At 34.9% G+C, this 27647-nt stretch overlaps 1 protein-coding gene across 2 annotated transcripts in view; it reads right to left on the bottom strand.

Moving 5' to 3' along the window:
• Window positions 1-5688: 5688 nt before the first annotated feature.
• The window catches only part of GPM6A (glycoprotein M6A), a 118241-nt gene continuing 96282 nt past the window's right edge, over window positions 5689-27647 (bottom strand). For both annotated transcript variants that reach the window (XM_069012153.1, XM_069012152.1), the window contains 4 exons: window positions 15136-15289; window positions 12956-13032; window positions 11560-11625; window positions 5689-6084 (listed from right to left, as the gene is read on the bottom strand). In XM_069012153.1, coding sequence (XP_068868254.1) covers window positions 5932-6084; window positions 11560-11625; window positions 12956-13032; window positions 15136-15289 — 450 coding nt within the window. In that variant the 3' untranslated portion in view covers window positions 5689-5931. The remainder of the gene's footprint in view (window positions 6085-11559; window positions 11626-12955; window positions 13033-15135; window positions 15290-27647) is intronic.

The raw sequence follows: 27647 nt of genomic DNA on the forward strand, positions 1-27647 counted from the left end.
AAAAAAAAAATCTATTTTATTGGACTATATATAGTATGTATGTGTGTGTATATTTAAGAGATATGAAAAATGCAAGCCCTTAACTTTAACTATTACATTGCAAAGAAACCTGACACCTCTCACATATAAAAATCAGATTTTCCAGACTGATCACCCTCAAATCCTTTTTGTCCTTGTGTTAGTGAAAAACAACCCTACTGCAGTGGGGCCAGGACTATGTCTGCAGCAGAGGTCCTCTTCTGCATCATCCCCTGAGCTGCTTTAAGTGACACAAACTCTACCCCATAGTTCCATGCATTGCATATGTGACATATCTGCTCTGCCACCATGTTACTCATGCTGGGAAGAGATCCTGAGAACACATGGCCAGATGACCAGTGACAGGGTCCTGCTGTGACAATTAAAGGTTTACAAGTTTTTCTCAGCCATCTGCTCCTTTCAGGGGAAACATGGCTTTAGACTGTCCAAAATCACTATGGTCCAAGTAGCATTTGCCCTCGTCAGAAACTCTCACTACTCCTAAAGCCCTAGTCCTGCAAGGCATACCTGTATATAATGCTTTAACTGAGGTACAGGTCTCAAGCCCAGCTTATTACCTTGCACCTGGGGCTTACTAGGAAAGGAAAATCTTATATCTCCTTTTTTCTGCCTTCCTTCTTCACTGCCCTCATTCCTGTTTCCAAGCATGTGGTACATCACCACTCAGTGGCATCAGTACATCCCCTCCTCAGTAGCAGCAAGTTTTATGTTGCTTCAGTTCCAATTCAAATCATGGCATGAGGACCAGCATGCCATGTAGAAGCAAATAATGAAAGGAAAGCAGAAATATGAATTAAACACCTTAATGAGGTATCCATGCTTTACATGTTTCATACTTCAGAAGATGGCATCGGTATGAGGCATTCAGCACTGCCTTTTTGGGAAAGGTTTCCATCTGCTTAGTCAGTTCAAACCAGACAGCTGATGAACCTGACAATTTTCCTCTATGTTTAAGCATGTGATTTAGTTACTTATTCCAAAGGGACAAAGTGGTGAGGGTGTGACTGTACATGCAACTAAACTAGCTGAATTGTAAAATTCCAGAAATTGATTTGCATGTTTTAACAGGGACATGAATTTGTTGAGGTTAATTTATTTCCCCATGAGGTTTGTTCTAAAATTAATATTTATCATTACAAAGAAATACATGTGAGTAAACTATTTAATAAAATGCAGGACTTAAAGTCTCAGATACTGAAATATTCTCTATTAACCACAGGAAATTGATTCATGCTAAGTAGGATTTTCCTGGACAACTAAGAAGAAAAAATATTTAGATCCTTTGAAAAACCTAGCTCTAATATTCCCTTTTCTAGTTCTGTCTTGAGTAACTCAACATGTAGAACCATAGGATATTCATGCAGGTCTCTTGGGTGTTTTGTTTTTTTAATAACTCCTAAAGTTGATAAACCTGCCCCCAAACCATCCCTTTCAGCCATGGGAAGCTCAGCAGTGCCAATTCAAAGACCAACTAAAATGATCTTCCCTGGGGCTCACATTTATCTGACCAAACTCCGCTTTACACAAGGAAAGAGTCCTCAGCAGCTTGTGGGCAGAACCCTTTTCTAGGGATAAATTTCTCCCTCCAGAATAGCTGCAAACCTGGCTGATGCTTAGACTACTGCAAGCCAAAGATGATCCACTTCTCTACTAGTCACCGTCTCTGCTGGTGTGCCAGCAGAACCACTTACCTTTCTTCATCATTGCTGATAACTGTTAAACACAGAAGTAACTCTGTGATGTGTTGGGATCCTCTGCAGACACCTGAAAGAACAAGAAACTATAGTTGAAAATCTCATAATTCAGAAACTGCTAGATTCCTCCCTTGTGGAAAATACAAGTTAGAAGAATTCATGTGGGACAGAAAGAGCTGCTAAATACACTGTGTGCTCTGGACTTGTTTGTTCCAATTGATATCTACCCAAAATGGAGGCAGTGCTGAAATGTGGTGTCACCTGGAGACATAAATTGGCTCGTTGCTTAACAATATAAATATATGTGGGGTTTCTGTACAACCCAAAGAAAATAAAATGTTGGGATTTTTTAAGACAGCTTGTATAAACGCCCCCTTTCCTCCCGAGATGAAATTTATTATAGTCTAATCTTTATGGTTTATAAACTGAGCTATGTTCTTTAAAAAACCAGCTACTTAAATACTTGTGGTAACCCAGAAGTGAAAAATTGAAAAATGCATTGGACCTTGATGATGGAAAAGACTATAAACTGTTGCCATCTACTATTATAGGAAGTACAGTACAGAAATATTCTGTCCTAAAATATACTACATCAACTGAAAGCGAGTTGCAATCATGGTAATGTTCAATAAATACTTACAATCAATGCATACATATTACAATTTAAATAATTGCATTAATGTAAGATTAAAATTTGCATATATAATTTTAAATTAGTTTATAGATATAGTTGATAGTTATAGTTGAAATCCTCTTACTTTAGGTCCTGTGGGAAAAAATATCATTAACTATTTAAAAATATTAAATAGGCAAATAATTTCAGTGTGTCCTGTTTTTAACTACATCACCTAACTATATGGCACATTGGCTTAAAAATTGCTATTCTCTACACTATGGTGTACACACTCAGCCCCACATCTGCTGTGCACTGCTGTGCATTGTCTAAATCATGCTGATTCAATATTTCATGTGCTTGTGCTCAAAGCAGAAATGCTGCCGCTGAGGGGAACACTCCTGCTGAGGGATAAAATAACCTTGTACAAAAAAAAGGGGGGTGATGTGAGTGGGGAACAGTAAGTGGGAAGGATTTCTAGCTCAAAAAAATTTTTGAATCTGTTTTGTAACATGCTATTAGTAGCACTGATGGGGCATAATAAACTGTGATGAACATGCAAAACTGAGTATCTACGGCTGGAATCCTCTTAAACTGAAAATTTTATTTTAACTGCAGCCTTTTGTGCAGCAAAAACCAGCACCAAACAGATTAACCTACGATGGTTTTCTTGTTTCTTAAAAGCACAACAGTTACAAGTTTAGACTAAGCAAAAAGAGGCTATAGAAATCAAGATCCATGCAGCCTACCTCAGGAAAAATCAGCTTAGGCTGTCAACAACCAGAGAAGACTCTGGAAAAAAACAAATATGTGCAGACTTTGAAGTGAAGCACTTATGACTGATGTGCTGTGCTGTGCTGTGGGAAGCTCCTCTACTCCCTTGGCTTGTGCTGCTTCTGAAAAATTGTTTGCCATTATGGCACATGTTCTCATTGAGAGCACACAGAGAGCTATATAACAGCTAGTTAACTGAGAAACAAACACATTGTGGAACTGTATTTTAAATAATTTTCCTTGGTGATATCAAGTGAGCTGGCAGAGCTATAGGTCTCTCTTAACCATTTAAATTACTTTACATGCACATAAGTAATGTAGTATTGTTATTGAGGTTTCAAAGTATTAGCTACTGTAATATCCATGAATCAGTATCCTCAGCAATATTCAAACTGCTGTCTGATCAGCTTCTGCTGAGCTGTTCCAAATGACACTGTAGTAATGTGAATCTTTCCCAATTGTTCTTTTGACTGATATGTCAAAAATACAGCAAGTGTGGCTCCTGACACTTGGCACTTCCTAGACTATGAAACTCTGCTCTTAGAAAATATTTTACTCTCTTATTCTTAGGATATATGATTTCTGACACTAAATGCTGATTAAGAGATATATTCAAAGCAATCTGTGCAATAGCAAGGTCCATAGGAGGAACAAGCTTCTTCCATTTCTGGTTACAATGACCTGTCCAGTAGAGGCAAAGAAAAACTACACAAAGAATTAACAAGAACACAAAGTACACAAGTGTGTTTATTACATTTTGCAAGCACTTTGTTCTACATTTCAAAAACGCCACCATCAAGCTGTTGGCACATTTATGTACAAAACAGATTAATTGTAATGCCTGCTACAAAGCATTCTTTGTGAAAATACAAACTCTAATACCAGAGAAGAGCCAAAAGCATTAACATCATTACATGAGTTTAAAAGACATAGTTTTAAAAATCAGCACAAACATTTTAAGACACAAAACTGAAACACTACAATATAGAATCCAAAAAGAGGTTCCTAATACTTTTTGCAGAACTGTAATACCGGTACTGCACGTTATCAGAAAACTGTTGACCCCGTAGGACAGCTTAAGTGTAAAAAAAAATCCAAACCAAAACCAAAACCCCAAATCAAAAACACAACCAAAAAAACCCCAAAACAAGCAAAAGAAAAGAAAAAGAAAAAAACTCAACCAACTAATACTACTTAATGCATTATCATGCCACAAGTAACTATAGTATTACCTTCTACTTACTACAAGAATTGTTAAAAATTACTGATGATGCATGACTAGTAATAGTACAAAGAAGAGTTTTACTCAAGAAGTTTTATTAGAAATGCACTTACACTGAGAAAGAATTCACAATGGTCCAATAAGTGCACAAAACTACCTAAGATTTTTAACACTGACAAAAATGTCTTGTCAGGCTACATCACTTTAAAAGACACTTTACAGCATTCTTGTAGCATTAGAAATAGGCAACATAAAAAAAATCCACCAAATTTGGTCCAATAATACCGACTTTTCTTAAATAGGGTTTTTTGTTCTGTTTTTGATACAGGTAATTATTTCAAATTAAGATGAACTATCTTTCTGGTAACATTTTCCTATCAAAATAAAGGTTCAAATATATTACTACACTTTGAAATAATAAGCTCTGTAGTGGTCTTTCACCTTACTTCAACGTAATACAGGTAAACCATTATGTGTAGGAAAGCTAGAAGCCAAGCTATAACATTTATGGAAGTCTCCTTTAATATATCTTTTACAGTTCAGACAGGTGCAATCCATTTAAATTTTTAAAGCAGGTAAAAAGACATCTGACTCCTATGGTCACTGCATTTTTGATATATTACTTTCATAAATGTAGCTAAGCAGTAATTTCTTACATCATCACATGGACAGCTCCAATTTAGCATAACCATCATTGAATTAAAGAGAGATTATTCTGTAGAAAACTATGAATAACTATATCACTTAATTAACAGTTGTCTATATACCATAACTCGTTAACAGGTAGCCGTGGTATTGAATTCCTTCAAAAGGCAAGTGGCCATGCATTGTTAGCACCACGGACTGCATGCTCACAATACAAACAGGAATTATCACCCATGGAACTTGAAACAAGAGAATATTCTTTAAAAACATCAATAATACAATGTTAACAAAGATAAGAAGCACTTTTTTCTTTTTTTCTTTTTTTTTCTTTTTTCATTTTTTTTTTCATTTTTTACCCACTATTACAAATTTAGAAATTGCACCTTTGATTGTTTAAAACGTTCTTAGGACCTTCATTCAAGTTGATCAGGGTCCCTCTGGCAGGTTTTCCATATATAAAGGAAAGTCATCAGAATGTTTTCTTTATATATTGTACATCATGTACAATGGTCCCTTTGAAGTATACCTGTAGTTAAAGTAGTTACTGAACTCAAAACTAAAAAGTATAAAAAGCTACTTTTTTTTCCAAAAACATATAAGAAACAATGCAAAAGGTGTTATGCATAACACATACAAAGTGATTAAAAAAATCAAACACATAGTTGTATTTGACAATAGTTTAGTATCCTTGATCTATCAGAACTAATTAGCTTAAAGGGATTCAGGAAAGGCTATTTAGGAGCTTTGTGGTATAGAATGGTCACACAAAGTAAGAACTAATTAAGAAACCAAGTGCTAGACAACCAAGAATTGTATGTAGGTGATATGTAAGTCACCTAAACTATCTTTTGTGAGAAGCACTTTCAATTGTTTTTAAAATGGTAGGATGGCCTTTAGTTAAACAACAAAGCATTCACATGTTAGGAAGTAAGACAAGGTTTCTTTTATGTGTAAGCATTGAGCCTCTCTTTAGAGCGAGTAGAATGAATATCATGCAGCTCTTGTTCCTCCTTTGATTTAATATCCTCATATTTTTGCATTCTGCAAGCATCTTTCACATAGGCCCAGTTGGCAGACAAGACCATGAGATAATGAACCTGTAAGAGAGGTAACACAGAGTTAAGCAACAGTAGAGGTAGTCAGAATAGAGCACGTTTAAACTTGAAGGCTGTGAGACAGAGACTGGTTTCTCATCAGGAGGAACTAGGCATTCTTATGTCAAGAAGTAGTATAGGACCATGATGGCAAATTCAGGCTTCATTAATCTTCAGATTACTCATCTCACAGCTGTTACTGTTACTATAACTAGTAGTTGGTAGCAATGGTTAAAAAAATGAACCTAAAACCTGAAAAATCAAAAAATCATCCCTGCATTATTTTTCAGCTTGTCTGCAACTGTATGTGTAAAAATGCCTTCTGGTTATGTATTTATTGGACACTTTTCCCCACTGAAGAAGTATTTGTTAAAGTAGTTCTTAAAATAGAAATATGATACACCTTAGGATTGTATATCTAATACAATTACAGAAAGTTTTGCTTTTTACTTTCTTATTAAAGTTAGCATCGTTTTTCCACTTAGCCATGACTTACTTCTTTCAACTACAATTCTAGCTTTGTATTTAACTTGCTAATCTGTGGGAAAATTGCCATTAACTGAAAAATAAGTTCAGGCAAAATGTGACAAAATATAATTGGCAAAAAAAAAAAAAAAGGATGGTCTCTGTACATAGTCAGAAAATAAAAATGTTCCATGAGGGTATTCAACTGGTTGATGGTGAGACTCTATGAACACTTATTCCCTCCCTATCAGGCTTTCAGACACTTTCTGATGAGAGCATCTCTTAAATTTATGTTAATCAACTTCCTTTTAGAGGCAATGGACAATTCTGTGAGATCCAAAATATTTCACCCCTCCTTAAGAAACCAAGAAATTAGACTGGATTCAATTAATGGAAAATGGAATAATAATGCAATAAATAATTTAAAAACCTCCTTGGAATTATGCAAATTCTCCTGTTCATGTTTTACTGTTGTAGATATGAGTATTTTAGATTCGTACTAAATGAACAGATGCATTTTAATATGTTTTTTCTCTTTTGGAAATGCCAATGTTGTTTGGATTTTTTTTTTTCCACAAATGTTTGTTGGCCATTGTTGCTGATTAGTACAGGCAAAAGTACATTTCTTAATCTGGATAACTAAGATCAAAGAAAGCATTCTGAAGTCCCTATTTTTGCTATCTTTTTTATCCTCATGTTTTATGTCAAGCTTCCAGCTAATCCTTATTTGAAGAAAACTGTCTGACTTGAGGAGCCAAAACATAGAAAGGAGATCAGAGAATCAGTCCTCTAGGAAAAAAACCTAGAGAGTAGTATTTCTGCATGTCTTTAGGAGTTTTTTAATATCTGCAGAACAACACTAGCAAGACAAGCTATGAGGATAGATTTTGGAGATGGCAGCATGTTCTATGTCACTCTGGAACACTCTCTGGTCATAATTTAGTGCAAGGGAAAAAAGAAACACCTTCTATCCTAACTCAGCTCTTCTAAAAGCTTTCACCATGGGTAGTTTCTGGATCAGGCATTTCTAGATCAAACAAGAGACCCTAATCCTGAATCCCCACTGTACTGAATGAAATGCCTTAAATTTCCTCCATGGTAAAACCCTTGAGAAAAATCAAAATAAACAGTCTGGTAAACCTAACAATTCTGTCATCTCAATTACAATTTGCACCCAATGAAAACATGAATACTGGTCTTTTGCAGCTGAAATTTCAGTTAAAAATACAATCTGAAACTCAAACAGATTGTAGACATGAGAATTCTGAGAGTGGGGAGTATCTGAGCAGTGTACTCACATCTTCATGACCTTTTGAAACTCATCTGCCAGAAATCCTTGCAACTGAAGAATCTGTGATGAAAATGGGATGATGTACACACTTTTCTTATCCCCACAAAATATTCAGTAATGACCCAGTAAGAGACAAATTTAAGCTTAATGTCTTGCAGTTTCACTTGGGATTTTTCTTTTTTTATTAAAATATTAGATTATTTTGAAGATATATTGGTCACAGTCAGACCTTCATTAAACACCCATTTTTTGCTCATCCCTTCCATAAGAAATTACGGGGCCAAGCTACTATAGTAACTGTTGAAAACTTGGAGTTCACATTCACTGTAAGTAGGAAGACTTGCCAGGAAACACCTACTTTAACTTACATAATCTCAAATACATATCCATGTTTTATAACGACATATACATTGAACAGTCCCATCACCTTTGTTTTTTATTTTAACACCAAGTTCCTAGATAACATTGCCACACTAAGGAGGCCATTTCTAAGTGGCTGTCTAATTGCATTTCACAATTCCATGACCTGAATAGCCTGAAGCCAGTGGGGCCCTCATCAAGGCTTATTTAAATTGAAGCCAGGCAGTTTCCACAGTTTGCCTCAGGAGGTTTCAATTACAGACATATGCAAGACAGTGCAGGGTCTTTCCATACCTGTTCCTGCTTAGATATCTTCATAAGGTGAAAGTATGCTTCAATGTTTAGAAATTGTGGAATTGCAACTAGGCTAGGAGGGCATTGGGGGGGTGTAGGGAGGGGGGTGTGGGGGGAGCATGTGTTGTATTTTTCCATTCAATTCTACCACATTTTGAGTTTGGTTCTTTTTGTCCCATCTTGGGTTGACATAAGAATGATATATTTTCAAAATAAACTCTTTGACAGTTTAGTTTGCTGCAAAATGAAACTTTCCCTGACATATACTCTATGATGTTTCCTATATCTCAGTCCTAATACGTAGGACAATTCTCCTTTTGAACCCCAAAACAACATTCTCCTTTGCAGACTAAAGAGGTATTTAGTGAATTGTGAAAATATTCTAACATTCATATACGAATCTGAGACCGAGAGATATGGGGAAATTGTGATTTGTGACCAAATGGCTTTGCAAGTATTAACAATTTTTGTGGTCATTTTGCAATAAATGACTACTTTTTGAAAAAAATATATTTTTAAAATACAGTTTCATGAAAAGTATCCTGGGAACAGATAGTCTTAATGTTTATGAATTAGCTGATTCTTTTGTGACTTTTGTAGAATCATATTGACTTTAGAGAGTTTAGGAAATCTTTTTATATTAAATAGTCTGGCAAATGTTTACAAATCCAGAAGTGAGGATACAGTGGAGTATATTGATGTCAAAACTTAAAATGTCATTTCAGAGAGCAGATTTTACCAATTCAGTTATTCAGCAGTGTCCCTGATGTTGCACTACTGTTACTGACTGGCTATAAATACAATATGCTTACCCCTTTAGTCAGATGGACTCTTCTGGTTTAAAGTAACTGTTTGTAAGAAATATTTTAAGAGTGCATTAAATTCATAAGATTTTTCTTTTCTAAAAGACTGGTATTTTAATCTAATTTTCCTGTCGAATTTCAGACATGGAGATCTGCTACAGGTCCGGATATACACAAAGACAAATGTCACAATTTCATATCTGTGATTATTCTTGAAACAGCACATGTAGTGAAGGGCACTGATTCTCCAATGACTTAAATGGCTTCTGCACACTGTTTCTCACCTCAGTCCACTGCTGATGCACTACCTCTGTCTGCTAATTTGAATGTAGGATCTGGGGGAAAAAAGATATTTTCTTCTTCCTAGATGAGATAGTTAGGACCCCAAATTGATTTTTCCTCCCTTACATTACTTTTTCCTTGGGAAAATAAACTCCCTTAAAGAGAATTTTTAATATCTGCATGCCCAACCTCAAAGTTCTGAATTTTCCCTCATGGCCCATCCCTTGTGTTTGGGCTACTGTGTCAAGTGTGAAGAACATGTCTTGACATTCAGATGTGGTCTGATATGCTGGTTTTAGAAATTACCAGCATCAGAGTGTAACGTACTAGTCTTTACCAGGTACCAAACAGATTAGAATGGTAGGTTAAAAACAAACAAAAAAATTACAAACTTGAAATATATACAAAACTATTGCAAACATTTAATGAAACATACATCTACCAGCATTGGGACACTATGTAATTTACTAGTACTTAGAACATTAATTTGTATTTTTGTTGAAACAGTGTTGTCATGTCTGTTCTGTGCAGTCACAGAATTCAACAGAAAGCCCACTTGGATATGGGTAACCTTCAAAATTATGTGAATAAATGTGTGCCATCAACCTGAATTCCTAGGGTATTTGTGCTTGGTGTAACACATCTATGGCATCTTTGATATGCTGAGCTTTGAAGGGTCTTTTTAAAAACTTCATTGAAAGTATTAGGTATTTAAACTATGTGGCACAATGTACCTACTTAATTTTTTTTCACTGGAAATGTGTTATTATTCATTGAATATCTTTTGGTGGCTATTTGCATTCAAAACTCACTTGAAATGTAGAATTTTCATCTGAACAAAATAGCATTTGATAATAATTACTGAATACACTTCAAAATAATCATACAATGGAAAATTAATGATCTTTTGGATATAATTTCCTAACATTAATGATATACTATCATAATTGCTATAAGGTCATAATTTTTGGAACTGTAAGCAGAAAAATTTCAGTTTGGAAAACCAATTAGATTATTAATATGAATTGTATTCTAGTACTACACTTATTATTTGTCGCCTTAAAACAAAAACTACATTGAAAACATATATTTTTCATTTAGCTGTCTTTGCTGTTTGCAGGGTGTCATGTAATACTGAAAAAATGGCAGATGAAAACAAAAAAACCATTAATGTAAGAGGAATACTAGCTTCATTGAATATTTTCGGAATGCACTCTTCTATAAATGTAATTCTAAGGATAACAAAATAATCATGGCCCTAGGATCCATAAAAATTTACTAGTATAAGCAGTAGATAGTAATCACCACCACTAACACTTATGAATGCATCAGCACCAAGCAACAGTCATTTTTCATTTCCCATTCCAGCATGCATAATGCAAACCTACACCAGTACAGAATAGCAAGTCTAAAAATATCTTTATGCTTAAGCAAATACAGCAGACAAAAGACAGAAGAGCAGGGCAATAGCTCATACACTTTTTCCTCAGTGGAACCTTCTCATTGACAAAATGTCACTAAATTTAAAGTAATCTTCATTATAAAGGAGCAGAAAAATTAGACCTGACAGAAAAATCAACACATTCATATATATTACCAGAATTGACAAAAAGATTCTGCTCCTAAAATAGCAGCGTGGCAAGCCTATGAATACCCAGAAAGGCAGAGATCATAAAAGTATAATACTATGGTTACAACACAGACACGTGAATTCAGACACTGGTCTGAATACAGCAAGAGAATACTAAAAATTCTTAGCACATATTTAAAGGTTGTTTAAAAAAGTAATAATTATATTCTACTTCAAAGGGAATCCATAAACATATTTAAAAAAAAAAAGAAAAAGAGAGGATTGAATTACAGAACTATATTTTAATAATAGCATTGAGTGATGATGAGAAAGAGAAATTCAACAGCTGATCCCAAGTCAGAACCAGAAGGTATTAGCAACTCAGATGAGGAGTAGAGTCTTGGGTAGCTTACCATAGCAATGACTGCTGCTCCAGCTCCAGCAAGTGCCACAATGAACAAGTGGAATGTCATATTTAGCTGCAAAGGGAGACAAAGGAAAGGACTTTCATGGTTTTACACCAAAGAGAAACTGAACAAAAATTCAGAATAACGTAGAACAAATAATTACCTTCCTGGTGCCACCCTTCCACAAAAGTAATGAATAGGAATATTTTTCCAAGAGATTGACATCACTACATGTCATTGTGCTTGTGCTTGTTTTGTTACAATGCTCATATCAGGGAAAAAGCATAACCCCATTTAAAAATATAGCATTTACATGATAAAATATTAAGAAAATTAATTATTTAAAAATAAGCACTCCACTACATTTTGAAGGTTTTGTTTGTTTTTTTTTTTTTTTTTTATGTTACAATACTACCTTACAAGAATTATGTTTGTGGTGGCTTCTCCAGTGGCAGAGACAGCCTAAGAAACCCCTTTTTCCCTTCATTAACTGTATCTTTCCATCCACATATATTGATACACTTTCCTCTCAAATTTGCCTATCTAATTTGTTCATAGTGATATAATATAAACCAAGTTACTTATATAATTCAAATTAACCACCTTCCTCATCTCACCTCAAACCAAATGATTACTTTTGCTTTTAATTTCAGTGACCTGATTTATGCAGCAGTCACAGAGTCAACTACACTATAAGAGCTGCATTTTCTAAGATGGTTTTGGTATAAGGGTGGATTGTGTACCTTCACTCTAAGATTTATTCAAGCATAGTAAGACCCAGTAAAACATTTATCAAGTGTTGATCCCTCTGGCTTCAGAAGGATCAGCATTTTAGCCTCTCTTTGTTTTAGGTAGATGTAATTTTGTTTGTCCTGTCTTCATCCTTTATCATTTAAAAACAAAACAAGAACCCTCAGCTGCGCTGAAAGAGGTGGCATTTGCCCAAGGGAAAAACTACAAAGAAGATGTACTAAGAGCTACTATCCTAACACAAAACAAGGTTTGGCCAAATCCATTTAAAATCTTTACTCTCCTGTCACAACAGTAATCATAAGCCCTTCAATCAATGATTCATTATATGGACCTGTTCATCATGCAGCAGGAGCATAAGCTTTCAAAAACATCTTAGGAACAAAGGACGAGATATTGGAATTATTAAAAAACCCCAACCAAACAAACCACAAATGCATTTAGAAAACAAATGGATGGAGAAATTGCACTGACTAAATTTGGTACTTGGTAAAAGACTAGGAAAACTGCTTGCTTGACTGTATTTTTTGCTGTGATTTTCTTCACCACCATAGCTAGAATTAGAACATTAACAGTAAGAAAACACAGATCAGCTACTTCCTACTACAACATATACTATGGATTTGCCAAAAAAACGGTGATATTTATTTACCTCATTAGAGTCACACATCTTGATGAAACTTTCTGATGAAGTGCACACCTTCTTTTCCTCTCCAATAGTTACAATACCTGGAGAAGTATAAATATTCACATTATTTAGTATTCCTAGTACAGATCAACTTCCTTTGCATGAGAAAAACTAAGAATTTATTTTAAAAATTACATCTGGGTTTTGTTGACAATCAGGAGTCTGGAGCAACTCTCTTGTGAAGACAAGATAAGCCAGTTGGAATTTCACAGCCTGGAGAAGAGAAGGCTCTGGGGAGACCCTATAGCAGCCTTCCAGTAACTAAAAGGGGCTGCCAAGAGAGCTGGAGAGGGACTTTATACAAGGGCATGCAGCAGTAGAACAAGGGGTGATGGCTTAAACTGAAAGAGGAAAAGTTTAGGTTAGACTTAAGGAAGAAATTCCTTATTGTGAGGGTGTTGAGGCACTGGAACATGTTTCCCTGAGAAATGGTGGACATCCCATTCCTGCAAGTGTTGAAGGACAGGTTGGATGGGGTCCTGAGCAACTTGATCTAGAGGAAGGTGTCCCTGCCCCATGGCAGGGAGCTGGACCTGGTCTTTAAGGTGCCTTCCAACTAAAACCATTCTAAGATTCTATTCTATTTTAGCCAGCACAAAACTAACACATCATCTATTTAGTAAAAGCCCTAGTAAGAAACATGTAGGTAACAATTTTTCAGCCATTTTTGAAAATACCTTTATTCCCCACTTTGATCAGCACAACAATTAAAAAACCAGAAATTATTTGCAACCAGTAAATACACTTAAAACCTTCTCTACCCTCACGTGGAGAAATGTGCTGTATATTGGTTTCAGACATATGGATCTGGTATAAAGCTTCTTTCACAAGTTATAAAAAAAGCACCACACAAACTTATACTTAATTGTTTCTCTTATCAGCAATAATAACTAGAATCTGCTACCTTGCTTTCTTTAGCTGATGTCCAGATACTAAATCAAAGACTAGCTTGAAGAAAAAACTGCAATTAACTCAGTTATCATGAAAAATGATTCTTTCCTAATATTAATCAGTGTTTTTTTGCACTGAAACTACAGGAAACAGGTACATTCACAGAACACACACTTTATATGTTAGTGTTCTATGAACACTCTAAGTAGAATTAATAAAAAAATAGTCATAAATTTTAACAAAATAAAAGGTCATAGAAGGAAAAATTAATACACCTGATGGGATCTATACAGATAATTGCTTTTAACCTCACCTGCCATGCTGTGTAGGAAAAAACTCAATAAATAATAAAAAACCCCAACTTTTCTTCCCTCTCATGAAAGAAAAATGTCAACTATTCTATTTCAAGTTAATTGAAATGTTTGCTATAAATGAAACTGTTTCTTTGCCAGGAAATGCAGCATCTTTTATATCTCCACTTAATTAAAAATATACTGTTATTTCATTTTAGGCCAAGGAAACAAAGGACAAGAAAATATCTGTAGAGACTATGATTACCCAAAGCTCTGTGGGTTGAGAAACTGCTGAGACCACAACATTAGAATCGAATCAGTCTTGTAGAAGGAAGGAATTGAATTACCCTCACAGGAATTCTCAGGCATTTTAAGATTACAAATCCCTTTCTATCCAAATTTCACATCCTCTCAAAACACACATAGATGCATATCCCCACACTATTCTAACCTCCACCTTTCAGGCTTTAGCCCCACTCCCTCTCTCTCTCCACCACTTTCTTAAGAGTGTTACTATTGGTATTGTTGGTCCTCATCAAAATTTTTAGAAGCAATCAATCTTGTCATGTCCCAATTCACCTCTGCAGAGACAGCTGATACCCTAGGATCTCACATCTCCAAGTCACTGTCCTACCACAAGACTAGAGTAATTTTCCAGATAAATGACTAATTAAGCATTTTAGAAAATTTCCAGCAATTTCTAAAGAAGAGACTAAGCAGAAGCCCCATGCCAGCTTTTTATTACTCTGGGAAGATGGACAAGGTTGACTCAATTTTTGTCAGGTATGGAAATACAGTTCATCTCTTGCACACTTAGACTAGTGTGTAAAAGGGAGGAAAGACACTAAAGAATTGTTTCAGAAACACTGAACAGTTCATTTCAGATACATGGAAGCAAAGCAGTGGAATGCTTTCTTTTGTGAAATCTTACTTTTCATTTAGTGCTTTTTATTTACATACCATATTGGCGAAGATCCAAGCAGAGATTAGCTCCGTCCACTACGGTGGCATTTCGGCAAATGGTCCACAGATTGAAGTACATGTAAACAGGCAGAGAAGTAAAAGCTGTAACGCCAAGCCAGGCCAACATAAAGATGTATGTCAGCATAATAAACTGCAGTAAAAGAGGGAAAAACAAAACCAGTGGTAAGTCAGAACTTAACTGATACACCATTGGAATAAAAGGAGCCACTGAGAAGTAACAAATGCATCTGTGACTGGCTTTGTCTGTTTCTGTCGTTATTCAACTTATGGTTGTGGTCTGATAATCTATTAATGATCAGGTCAAACTGATGCCAGAGCACTAACATGATGTTTCTGAAGAACAAGAATTATGTTTCTAGAAATGCAAGCTTACTCCATGTTCCTCTCACTCTTGTGCCAACAATGGATGCACAGCACAGCACCTGAAGTACAGACAGCTACATGCTTTGTGAATTGTATCTGTCCCTCTCTCTCATCACCACTAATCCATAGTTAGGACAAGATATGGTTGTACATTTCACTATCAATCATGATGCAAAAAAATAAAATTAAATACTGTAGGTTTTGCTTCTTCTGATTTTAAAATTGGGCTTTTAATAAAAATGAGCCTTTTCTATGACTGCCACAAAATCTCACTGGCAAATCCATTTTGTGTTGAACCACTGAGACTATATTTTTACTATTATGTTATTGCATTCAGATATATTTGGGGTCTATATACAATCTAATTCATCATTCAGAAAGAAAAGTAGGGTGGTTACTTCTATTAATAAGAAACACAGTAGATTACATGCTCTGCATGGTATGTTCTCCAAAGGCTACATGCTTGATTTCTTTAGCGAAAAGTCTCAGGACTACAGCAATGTGCTCTCAGGAGGCATTGAGCTCTCCTTGCCTTCTCAGCCAGCAGTCATGTTGGCACACCTATGTCTTGTAAATAAGTAAACATGCTACCTTGCTGCTCCTTTGCTGACCTGAGACCACTGGGAAACACCCTCATCAATAACAAACCATCTTTTCATTATTGTGGAAAGGATATGAAGAGGCTACGCAGTAAAATGTGGAAATCAGTCTCTAAATTTTGAATCCAAACAGCCCCAGCATTGGGAGGCTTCAGAAATGCTGATGAATCTTAACACATTACTGGAAACAAAAATGTGTCAGCACACTAACACTTTTGCCGCTGTTTACCTCAGAAAAATATTGGCTCTGAGAATAAGAAATAAGAAATATTTTTGGAAGCTGAATAAGCTGGTCTACAATCTGCTTAAAATTAAACCTTAAAGAGTAAATAAGGGGAAAGTGGAAGATATTTTCTTGGGGTTTTTTTTTGGTGTTTTTTTTAATATAAGTTCCCTCATATGATGTAATACAGAAAGTAGCCTAATATAAATTCAAATTTTAGTTATGGAAATCAAATAAGGTCAGACTCTAAGCAGTTGTAAATGGTACTAAATATTGTAGTAGGGTGGCTTATCTACATTGACTTGATCAGGAAAAGAAATCCAAAACAAAAGGTCTGAATTTTAAATGAGGTACTTTTATTGCTTTGAAGTTATAGGATGGATGTTCTCAGGCAATATTAAAGAGACCTTAATTTGATTTACTTAAACTCACTTCCAAATATTATTAAATAAAATTAATTTTTATTCTGAGGAAGTATATTTACATAGGTATTTAATGAAGTTTCATTAATCCAGTTTAAAATTTACTTCAGATTAATTTTCCTGATTGTCCCTAGGTGAATGAGACTTGTAGAAGTAGTTCAAAAAGTTGTTTAATACCTTTGATATCAACTTTCTCTCCTTTGTTTTAGTTAGAAGACCATGTTTCAACACTCTTACTTTACCTCCATGCCTACCAGTTTGAGAGTTACAAACTATTTTAGCTTTTCACTCAACATCCAGCTAGTTTAAAAGGAAAATTGATGTTTCTAATTTATGCATAAAGATTTCGAAAAATGCATTCATGCAGATAATGGCTGTCTTCCACTCCAAATTTTTCCAAGAACTCATTTACTAGAAACCCAACTGATAAAACAGAGAAAGTGATAGCAAAGTCACTTGCTTCAATATGGACCCTTGAAATTACAGTAGACCTTTCCATGTGTCAGTGGCTTTATATATTGGAAATTCTGTTTCATCTATTGCAGAGATAACAACACAAGTAAATACTTTTCTGTACATGCTCCTTTTGTTGTTGTTGTTGTTATTGTTGTTTTACTGGATTCTTTTTTTCCTTTCCATAATACAGTGTTAAAGCCAATGAAACAACATCTGGCTCGGCCCCAGGCACACACTTACAAATAATTACTTGGAAAATTACTTAGAAATGTAGATTCAGGGTTATGAATTCCCAACTAAACTGCTGTGTCCAATCTCAATTTATTCTCAAGCTAAAGACTTGCACTTATTTTTTTCTAAGGCAGGAGTAAGAAATAAGAAAGAAGACTGTTTTGGTGTAGACTTTAAATTCTCAGTTGACTATCTTCCAGAAGTGTTTTAAAAGTAAACCAGCCTCTTAGCCTATATTCTGAGCTTGTCAAATACAAGCAAGTCTGAAGTCTTACTTGTGAGTCTTCTAGAATTAGTGAAATAACAATATTTAATGAATTTATTACATGTCTCAATGTAGCAAATCATAATAATTTAATGGAGTACTAAATTTTTTATATTAGTTACATTACTGAAATGTAATAACTGTTTTTATGACTGGGCTCCATATAGATTTGGGAATCTTCCTATTTTTTGATTAGCACCAAATGGAGTAAAAAAGATAGGCCTTACTATAAGCATTACAAATTATTTTAATATCCATTTATTTTCTGTTCTGCAGTAAAGATGAAGAAGCCTGCTTTAAAATCTCAGATAATACAAAGCATTGGTATAGCAAAGAGGGGGAAAAAAGAGCTTATTAGTCTCTAAAAAATCTGCCTTGGGCATAAAATGATAGCCATAGAAATCTGTCAGATGATAGTTGCTGTGAGTCATAAGAGCTGCCTTCTCAGAGAGAATTGCGTGCTTGTTTATGGAACGGATTCTCTTTAAAAACATGGATCTGATCGGTTGAGTATCTCAGAAAAGCCATTCAAATGATGATTTCATTTTAAAAACATATTTTAGAAAAGGAAGAACTTCAGTTTTCCTGTCAGTTGCTTTCAGCTGAAGAGCCAGTGGCCAATGATGTGCCTAATTACGTGGCATAACACCAAGAACACCAAGAAGACAGGAAAAAATGCAGAAGCTTCCTTTCTTTTAAGTAAGAATAACTAAAATATGAAACTTCAAGTTAAACCATGTGGTCGTTATGGCTTATGCCTGAAAGCTGCTATCACTGATATCAGTGAAGCAAACCACAGAATTGTGATCTGGGCAGTAATATAATTCCTCCTGTAAGAGCAGTAAAAAAAGTTTAACCTTGCACAACAAATTACTAGTTTCTAGCCATAGCAGGTGTTAGCTTATAAATCTGTTTTATAATTGAATGAAAATGTGAATTACTTTATGAAAAATAAGCACAGGAAAAAATAAAGTCTTTTTGTAGATAATTTCCTCTGCTATTACAACCTAACCCCCTTTGCTCTGGAGAACTTACAAGTAACGCTTAAGGAGCCTGTTCACTCCAGGAATTAAATTCAGAACTCAACCTCCTGAGATTCAAAGGGATCTTTCTCCTTTGAAGTAGCATTCTGCTACATGACAAGCCAAAGGTTTCTGAAATAGCAGTATAGCACCTTAAAGAGGTCTCACAGTTTGTTCTTTAGCATTCTATCTATTGTGTTTATAGTGAGAATTACTTTCTCTGATCAGTTTGATTTTCAGTCTAAGAAGCCAAACACATAAACTCAAAACAAACTAGAGGTAATAGTGAAATTCATCTGCCAAATCATGAAGATAAAAGATTACTAATTTAAACTCAGCTCACATTTGCAAAGAATAGTTAAATGAATAATTATTTGAACAAACAAATCTTCAACCTTTTTAGTGGTTATTTTTTTGTACCATCACCATGGCTGGCAAAACACTCTTGCCAGATTTTGTAAGCTTTTCAGGGCCTGTAATGGCTTTTCTGAGTTATAAATTACCAAAGTAAGTGAATCATCAACCTTATGGAATGACTATTTTAATCAAAACAGACCAATGTCCGGAAGAAGGTATTTCAGAGTATTTTCTGAGCACAACTTCCATGGTGGTCACATCTGGTTGAAATCCTTTTTCCACTGAAAACATTACCTATATCGTATCTATTTTAATAAGATCAAGATTTTAGTTACTCCTTTTTTTTTTCAACTCCTTCTTTTTAATTTATGGGTAGTTGTCCCATGAAAAGCACATTCATTAAATTTCAAACACTGTTCTTGTTTTAGTTTTGTTATAAATATTTTAGTACCCCTGAAGAAACATTGTGTGATGGCTTCAGTGGCCCTAGGGACAGAGACAGTGAAATCATATCTAGAAGGTACAGTTTCTACAGACAGACATGGAATGAAACGGAACCAAATTAAACTTCATTCATTTCATTTTATGAGCACACTACTGCTTACCACAAGAAAAATAATACAGAAACATAACAACAAATTAAGTGCCCAAATAAAACTTAACTCTAGAAAACTCATTTGCCATGTAATTTTATCTTTGTTCCAAACCACTCAGTACTTACTTTTGCACTTTCTCTGAATCTCATCATATATTTATTTTATATGAACTCCCTGATGTGAGCTCTCAGCCCAGAGACTTGCAAAAAGATGTACGTCTTGCTGTGTTTCCATCCCATTTGGATTTATTATTCTATGACACACCCACAAAAAATGTTTACTTTCAGCTACATGAACTAAGACATTCCTTCCAAACCTCTTCATGGCTTCAGAAATTCTCTTTGACAGTTTTTGCCAGAGATCAAAACGGTATCTACAGAGATCATGTACATCCATCCTGCCCAAAGCCTATCATGCTTCATTATGAAACCCTGGCAGTGCTGGACCTCACCCAGGATAAGCCCAGGGTTAGCCTGTCTGTCTCTGATGGGAACACTGGAAAGCAGCTGGCCTCTGCAGTGCAGTGTAGTCCTGGTTTTGGGTGCATTTTCAAAACAGGAAATACCAGAACAAGGCCCTGTGTTGGACTTTTTGTCCACACAGATGCATGAACAGAAAGATCTTTTCAATTTCCTGAAGTGCGCTGTTTCTCAAATGTCCCATTCACTTTCGATTGTCTGTATATTTGCTTTCAATACTAATAAAAACTTATTTAGTTTTAGCACTTTGCCCAAACTCAGATTCATAAATGACCTTTGGCTATCAGGCCTTCTGCTTCATCTTGTTCATTTTACCCAGAAGAAAATTCCTCTGAGTTATTGCTACTGTCTCCTTACCCTGTGCACATTCTGTATAAATGCATTTACATACTCTTTTAAAATTATTCATTGCATTTGACACATATTTTCTGAAATGCTGAAATTTGTCTTGATGAAGTTGTACTGGTAGAGCACTGATGGAGTGCACAGTTCTCTCTTCAGTTTACAAGAAGTCAGATTTAAAGTACTACACGGGTTCCCACTTTGGGCCTGTTGTTTATTTGCATTCAGTTTTCTATAGTGCAGAGTTCTGACTACACCTTACATCAACAGTCCAGACTCAATAATGTCGTGTTATGAATAAACTTTTATGACAGAGTAGTTTAAAGATTAGATGTTTGTTCCTGTTTGTCACCTGTATTATTACCCCACAGCAGTTTAATTCTTTCGAGAGGATCAGATTTCATCCAGCAAATTTTTGAATTTTTTTTTCATTTTTAGAGAAGAATCTCTACGTAAATATTTCCACCTCTTCCCAATGGAATTTTTTTGCGACAGAGTCTGACGTGTATAATTCCCCATATGCAATTATGAAAAAGAGCAAGTAGAAAAGTTGCAGAGTTCCTCTGGAAAATATTTTAACAATGCAGAAGCTAGAACAGCCTTTGCTGCTTAACCTAAAATCTTGTCTAGAACCAAAAATGCTATTATTTATTTAAATGTAAATAAATCAGAAAATGAAATAAAAAAATTGTGCAGATGTCTTTAGACATTAGTATGTTTAAGAAGGACTGTTGAGTAGCTCTCAAGGAAACGGCCTCTAACATTCTCATTTCCAAATTAGCATCTCCATTCCAAACATTAGCATCTCCAAATCCACGCCTCATTCATGGAGAGAAATAAAAGATGAAACAAAAGTATTTCAACTTGTCTCATTTTATATACAATGCTGCTGGAAGAGACTGCTGTTCTGATATTACCACTCAATGCACTGCAAACCCCAGAAAACACACACTTGCAAAGTCCTTTCTGCTTGGTCTGTAGTATCCCTTTCATTGCTAACAATCACTTCTTGGACATTTATTATTGCCTCCACAAAACATGTTCATTCTCTCTCTCTCTCTCTAACATATTATACTCTCAGGCACAGCTCCAAGACTCTTGTTGAAACATGGATAGATTTCATGGTATGCTATTACTGTCATGTGTTTGATTCTCCTTGGCTTGCATTCAAATCTGCTTCGAGAGGGAAAAAAAAAGCCAGTATTGGTCCAAATTTCTCTTCATAGAGGGACAGACTTCTCAGGTTTGCCTAACTGAAATTCATTCATTTATTAAATACTACCTAATGTGAATTTCCTTTGATTTTAAAAATATATGACTAGCAAAATATGAAATCCCAGAAAATTGAATTTATTTTATGGACCAATTTTTTTGGGGCTTTGAAAAACATTTTTCTTCTACAGATAGTTTAGATGGAAGAAAAAAACCCTGATTTTGTCAAAATTAGGAGCAATTCTCACTGTTACTTTCTGCTTTTCATCTGCACATACATTTTTCTAAAATTTTCTTTAAAGGTGTATTTCAAGGTTAAAATACTCCATGCATTATTTCTATGGCTTCGGAAACCATTTAGATGCATATAGAAAGCTGGGTTACTTTCTGATTTATGCTGCTGATTTATTGGTAGCAGTGGAGAATATTTCCACAGTCACCTCAGAAATGATTCTCTTAACAAATTGGTTCACTTTTTGAAATATTGCTTAGTAAACAAATCAATGAAATATCAGTTTGAAGAAGATGGCTTTGCATTGATACAAATATAAGTTTAACCTTAAGATCATATAATTTCACTCTTTGGTACTTCCTTGTAAACCAAACATTCTAATTTATTTTTTATTTCTGAATTTTCTTTAGAATGTTGATGGGTTTGTAGCATTGTTGAGTAAAGTTGTTATCATTAGTTATTTTATATGTCCTTCAGGCAAGACAATAATTTTTATAATCTGACAGGTTTCTGAAGCCCTACAGAAAGCATTGGATTTTTACTGCTGCTTGACAAAAGCAGAATTTCCTAGGTACTTTTTTTCACAATCATTCAAACAGGAATTACTTTTTCTCAAAATGCATATGCTTATATTTTCACATTCTCAAAGTTATCCTCCTCCTTTTGTTTTTCTTTCTGGTGGTGTTATTCCAACAATAGGAGGTACTATCTGGGAATATAGCTAAGGTATTTGCTTTGTATTTAAATGTGATTAAAGATAAATAATCTGGTTTTAAAACTGGCTTTTTAGAATACGTATTAGATCTCTGCATTAAATACTCCTTTTTCATATGCTCACATAACTATTCAATTCAAAGACATAAAGTAAGAAAAACAATCATTTCCATCATTACCTTTTCCCTGACATTGTAGGCTAATCCTAGTAGTAAATTTTCCAGGTTATGCTAGCAAATAGCTGATAACTTATTTATAAAATCCTGAACCACAGTATAATGGTTTTCAGTGATGACAAGTTTTCTATACACAGAGGAAGGTACATCACTCAGCTGGGAAAAGACTGAACAATACAGATTTTTTGCATTTTTCACATTTCCAAAATTTGCATTGCAACATTTTTTCAGGAAGTTTCCATGGTTTGTAGTTGGACACAAGCCAGTGAAGCTTAAACTAGAAAGCAGAAATAATACTTATAACTCTAAACAGATGTGTCACTCAAAGTTTTTACGTGGCTGTCAAAAAAACCTATGTGTGTTCTTTCCTGATATATTCTTAGTGGGCTTTGAGAAGCCCGTGTGAAAATGAAGGGGTAGGGACCTTCCTTGCTTGTTTCCTGTCTTGCCAAGCATTCAGAGTCAATAATACAGATTTTTAAGCTTTTATTGTGACCTTAAATGATAAATTTAAAAGTTTCCCTCCTTCCTGTGCATACAATGCCAAAAATATTTACAAAGCTAACTACAAATTCATAAGACATCAATAGGAAGACGCAGTTCACATGAACAAAGCTTTTCATATGAACAGAGAACAAACGTATATAGTTCCTGTGGGTTTTCTTTCATTTTAAAAATAATGAGTTTGTGATAATTCCACTGATACTCAAAGGCTTAAATAACTATAAAAAGAGTAAGATGCTAGATGCCGTGAATAAGTTGGCCAGCTGAAAACAAGGATCAGGGAAAACTGTCATCATCTGAGGAAACATTCAAGTTAAAGCTGAGATGGATTACCTGAACATAGGGGAAATAAAGCTATCATCTTGAGCAATTTATGACAATCCATAATAGAAAGTTAGAGCCCATGGAGAAAGTGCAACCTCTCCCAAAGTCAAGCATACTTTGGTAATGCATGACAGCAATCTAATTAACAAAAAATACTTATTGACTGAGCTCACATGCCAAGAAAAAAAATCTGTCATCATGTGCAAGATGCACAGCACAATCTGAAGCAAAAACATTTCATCTGGTTTATCACCAGCAGTAACATTTCTATCAGCTAGCAGCAAGACTAAGAGAAGCTGAGAAGGTACTGGCAAGGAACATTACAATGTCTGGCCCACTCCTCTATTAAAGGAAGTGATGAACACTGCAGTCAACAAAAACACTGCATATACATCACATGGCAAGTTGTGGGAGAAAGGGAATACCAAATGAAAGAATGATTTTATGGGTGCAATATTCCTGAGTGGGAAAATCTGGAACTATACAATAAAGAAAAACAAAAAGGCTTGAACAGATTACAGAAATAAGACAGATAAAAAGTAGAGTCAGCACCTAGAAACAAATAACAAAATAATTTCTGAGCTCACTGCAAAAGATTTCTAACAATATAACAAATAGTGAAAAAAATAACTTGCTTTCTTCTTTCTTTTCAATATACCATATGTATACTAGCAATGTAGTTGGGAGAGAATGGCATAAAGATGACTCTCTTAACCATTCAACTGAGTTTTGGACTTTTTCTGGGGCTTGTTCTTCCTATTTCAAGATCAAGAGCAGAAGACTGCAAGGAACACAGTTCTCTAAAGAAATTCCAACGCTGGTCTAGCATCCAGGGGGAAGACAAATTCCAACAATCTATAAAATTGCTAATATGTTTTCTTTCATCTATTAACTCCAGCAGTGTTTAGATAGCAAATGTTATTCACCTAAGTTCCAACTAAAGGGGCCAGGCAGGATACATTCAACTAAATGTATACAGTTGATTGAAGAGCTTAAATATGAAAGACATAACTTAAAAGACTTGAGGGTTATTCTCTTTGCAGAAAATAGGACAGTCACAAAAAAATTCAGTTCGTCTGACAAAGTTTGCCTAAGCCTCCCTCTCCTTTAACTGCTGAAGGAGCATAGGCCTTTCTCTTGACAACCTTAGTGACATTCCTAATTAGGTGGGATTTATCTGTGTCATAATATATTACCTCTGAAATTAACTACTCCATTAGCTTCTGGGTAATTTCTGGAAAAAATTCATGCTTCTGATTTTCAGTTGAGCAATCTGAAAGGTCAGAGCACTATGAATCTCACCTTCCCCATTTCCCGTGTCACTCTCTGAAACTACTTACGGCATGCACAACTTAACATGTAGGGGGACAAGAGATTTTTAGATACTTTCCTTAGTTAAGATTGGGTTAAAGGGCTCTGGACCCATAAGCATATCTGCTGTCTTGGAGAGAAGGTCCTTTATTTCTCACAAATATAGTACGAAGCATGCTATATTCCTCAGATGGAGCAGAATTTAATCAGAAGCAAGGCCTCCCTGTCTGTCAGCTCAGCATTTTTTCCCCAGAATATCCAGACAGGGTATCTAATCTTCAGAAATGAGAACTTCATTTCTAACATTCAGAAATAATACATCTGTTCTGGGTGGGAAAGCCAGATGAGCCTGCACTGAGCTCTCCTCCTCCTGTTACACAAAGAATCAAGTATCAATATGATGCAGTTTCACTGCCTCTAAAATAACTGGTCTGGTAAGGAAAAGATGAAGTGATGAGTTCACAGATGGTTTTTCAAAACATTTGTGCAGCTTCCATTTTTTTTTTTTTTTTTTTGCAAAATAAAATCTGGAAATATTTTGGGAAGCTCATGTTTTAGTTTAGGCACTTAAGAAGCATGTGTGAAATAGCACATAGGTAATCAGGTACCCAGAATTATTTTCAAAGGCAGAAAAATCCTTGTCAGTAATTTAAATAAAATAATCCTAAAACTAAAGACACAGAAAGTATATGTCAGTGCAGTTTAGCATATAAAACATCTTTCTCTAGAGCCTTAACATGGTTCTTTTGAAAAGCAAGATACAAAGAAATAGAAATACAACCACCAATTATATGTTTTCTGATGAAATAAAAAACAACCCCAAACCTCCTTTCCCATTTTAGAGCATAAAATGAGGGGGAAAGTGTCATTGTGTTTCTTTGTTCATTTTTTTCTATTGACTGTGCAAGCAGATATTCTAAAACAAGGTGTAAATGAGGCTCTCCATGACCAAGGGAGCTGAATATAAATAGGAAGGGTATTAAACTGTAAACATGAAAACAGTGTTACAGTTGGCTTCAGGCCTGTCTCCCATTCTTTACCAATCATGCTGCAGAGCTGTTATATATGACTGTTTATTTATTACCCTAAAAGCATGTTCAGGCATTGAAAAATGAAAACTAGAAACAAAACCATTCCTCCTTGAATGTGACTGGTATTGTTTTACTGCTTTTTTTTACTTTTCACAGTAAATTAAGTCTGCAAACATTGAGTCTTCACTGCCACTTTCACAAGGCCTCTCTCAGATGTGAGGGGCTCTACTCCATGGCAGCACTGACACAACTTGGATGCTAAGCCTCTGAATGCTCAAAACAGCTGATTAGTCAACTATACTGTCACTGGAAAGGTTAGGTTGAGCTATTTCTTTTTCCATTACTTCAGGCAAAAAAAATTCTTTTTACCCTATTTTTCCTATTCAGAGCTAGAAAGTAAGCTATTTGCAGCTGAGGAGAGAGGTCAGGAAGGGCACATGAAAAGTTCCTTCAGATGTTGGCTATCAGTGTTCTGAAAAGCCTGCTTTTCAAAAATATTTCTTAAGAAAAATCCATTGTTTTCATATTTCCATATATAGAAATACAACTTAAAATAAACTTTGCCTTCTTTAAATTTTTTATTGATTTTTTTTCCCTCCATTTTCAAAGTAGGTTTAGTCACTGACAACAAATTTGCTTGTGCAAAATATTAATGACAAACAACTAGTGACAACAGTAAAGATGAGGGACTTCATTTTCAGACTTTAACATGCTAAACTTCTATTTAGAAAGACATCAACAAATTTGATGTGAAATCATAGTCACAATTGGACTTCTTACAAAGGTGTTTTTGATGTGGAGCCACTTTTATAATATTAGTTTTTCAAAACAACAAATATCCTGTGTATACATTTCTGTTAGTATTAAGGCATTGCTAAAAGAAACCAACTGTTTAATCTTTGACAGATTAAATTTTAATACTTACAAAATTACTAGCTCAAAACTGTATACAAGGAAGCTTTCTTGCAGCTTGTAGTATCTGCCAACCCCTTTCAACAGCATTATCTCATTTTGGCAACTGTACCCCAAAAAATTTATTACAGCACATTTTTAACAATTGAACAATCTGGCCTCGACATACAATGCTGATTCGGTTTCATTTACCTCTCCACTCTTCTTTTTGTTGTTCTTAGGTCCTATCCTATTTCTTTATGTCATTGCATATGTTAATAAATTCTGAACACATCAAGGCTGGATTAAAATATTTTCTAATTCCATTTTTTTTTTTTTTTTCAAATCTCAAATGTTGTTTTCCCATTAGGAATTTTGAGGATGAGACAATGAAAATCAACCTAATCAAAAAGGGTATCAAGTTTTAATTGACACATACTCTCTAGAGCACAGACACTAAAGCCAGAATAATCATCAAAAAATGACTCCAGACATTTGTATAACAATCTTACTGACATATCATCAAAATGAGACAAGCAATCAAACAACAGATTCATGGGGTTTTTCACCAAGAAAAAGAAAAAAATTCCACTGACTTCAGCAATAATGACCACAATGTATTTAACTCAAACTAATTGATGGATTATTGTAATTGTGACCATAAAGAGTGTATAGCCTTAACCTCAGCTGCACAATGTGTATCAGCCCAGGGCTTCTCAAAGTAAAACACAAGCAATG

The sequence above is a fragment of the Aphelocoma coerulescens genome, chromosome 4, assembly GCF_041296385.1.
Source record: "Aphelocoma coerulescens isolate FSJ_1873_10779 chromosome 4, UR_Acoe_1.0, whole genome shotgun sequence".
In the NCBI taxonomy this organism is placed as follows: Eukaryota; Metazoa; Chordata; class Aves; order Passeriformes; family Corvidae; genus Aphelocoma; species Aphelocoma coerulescens.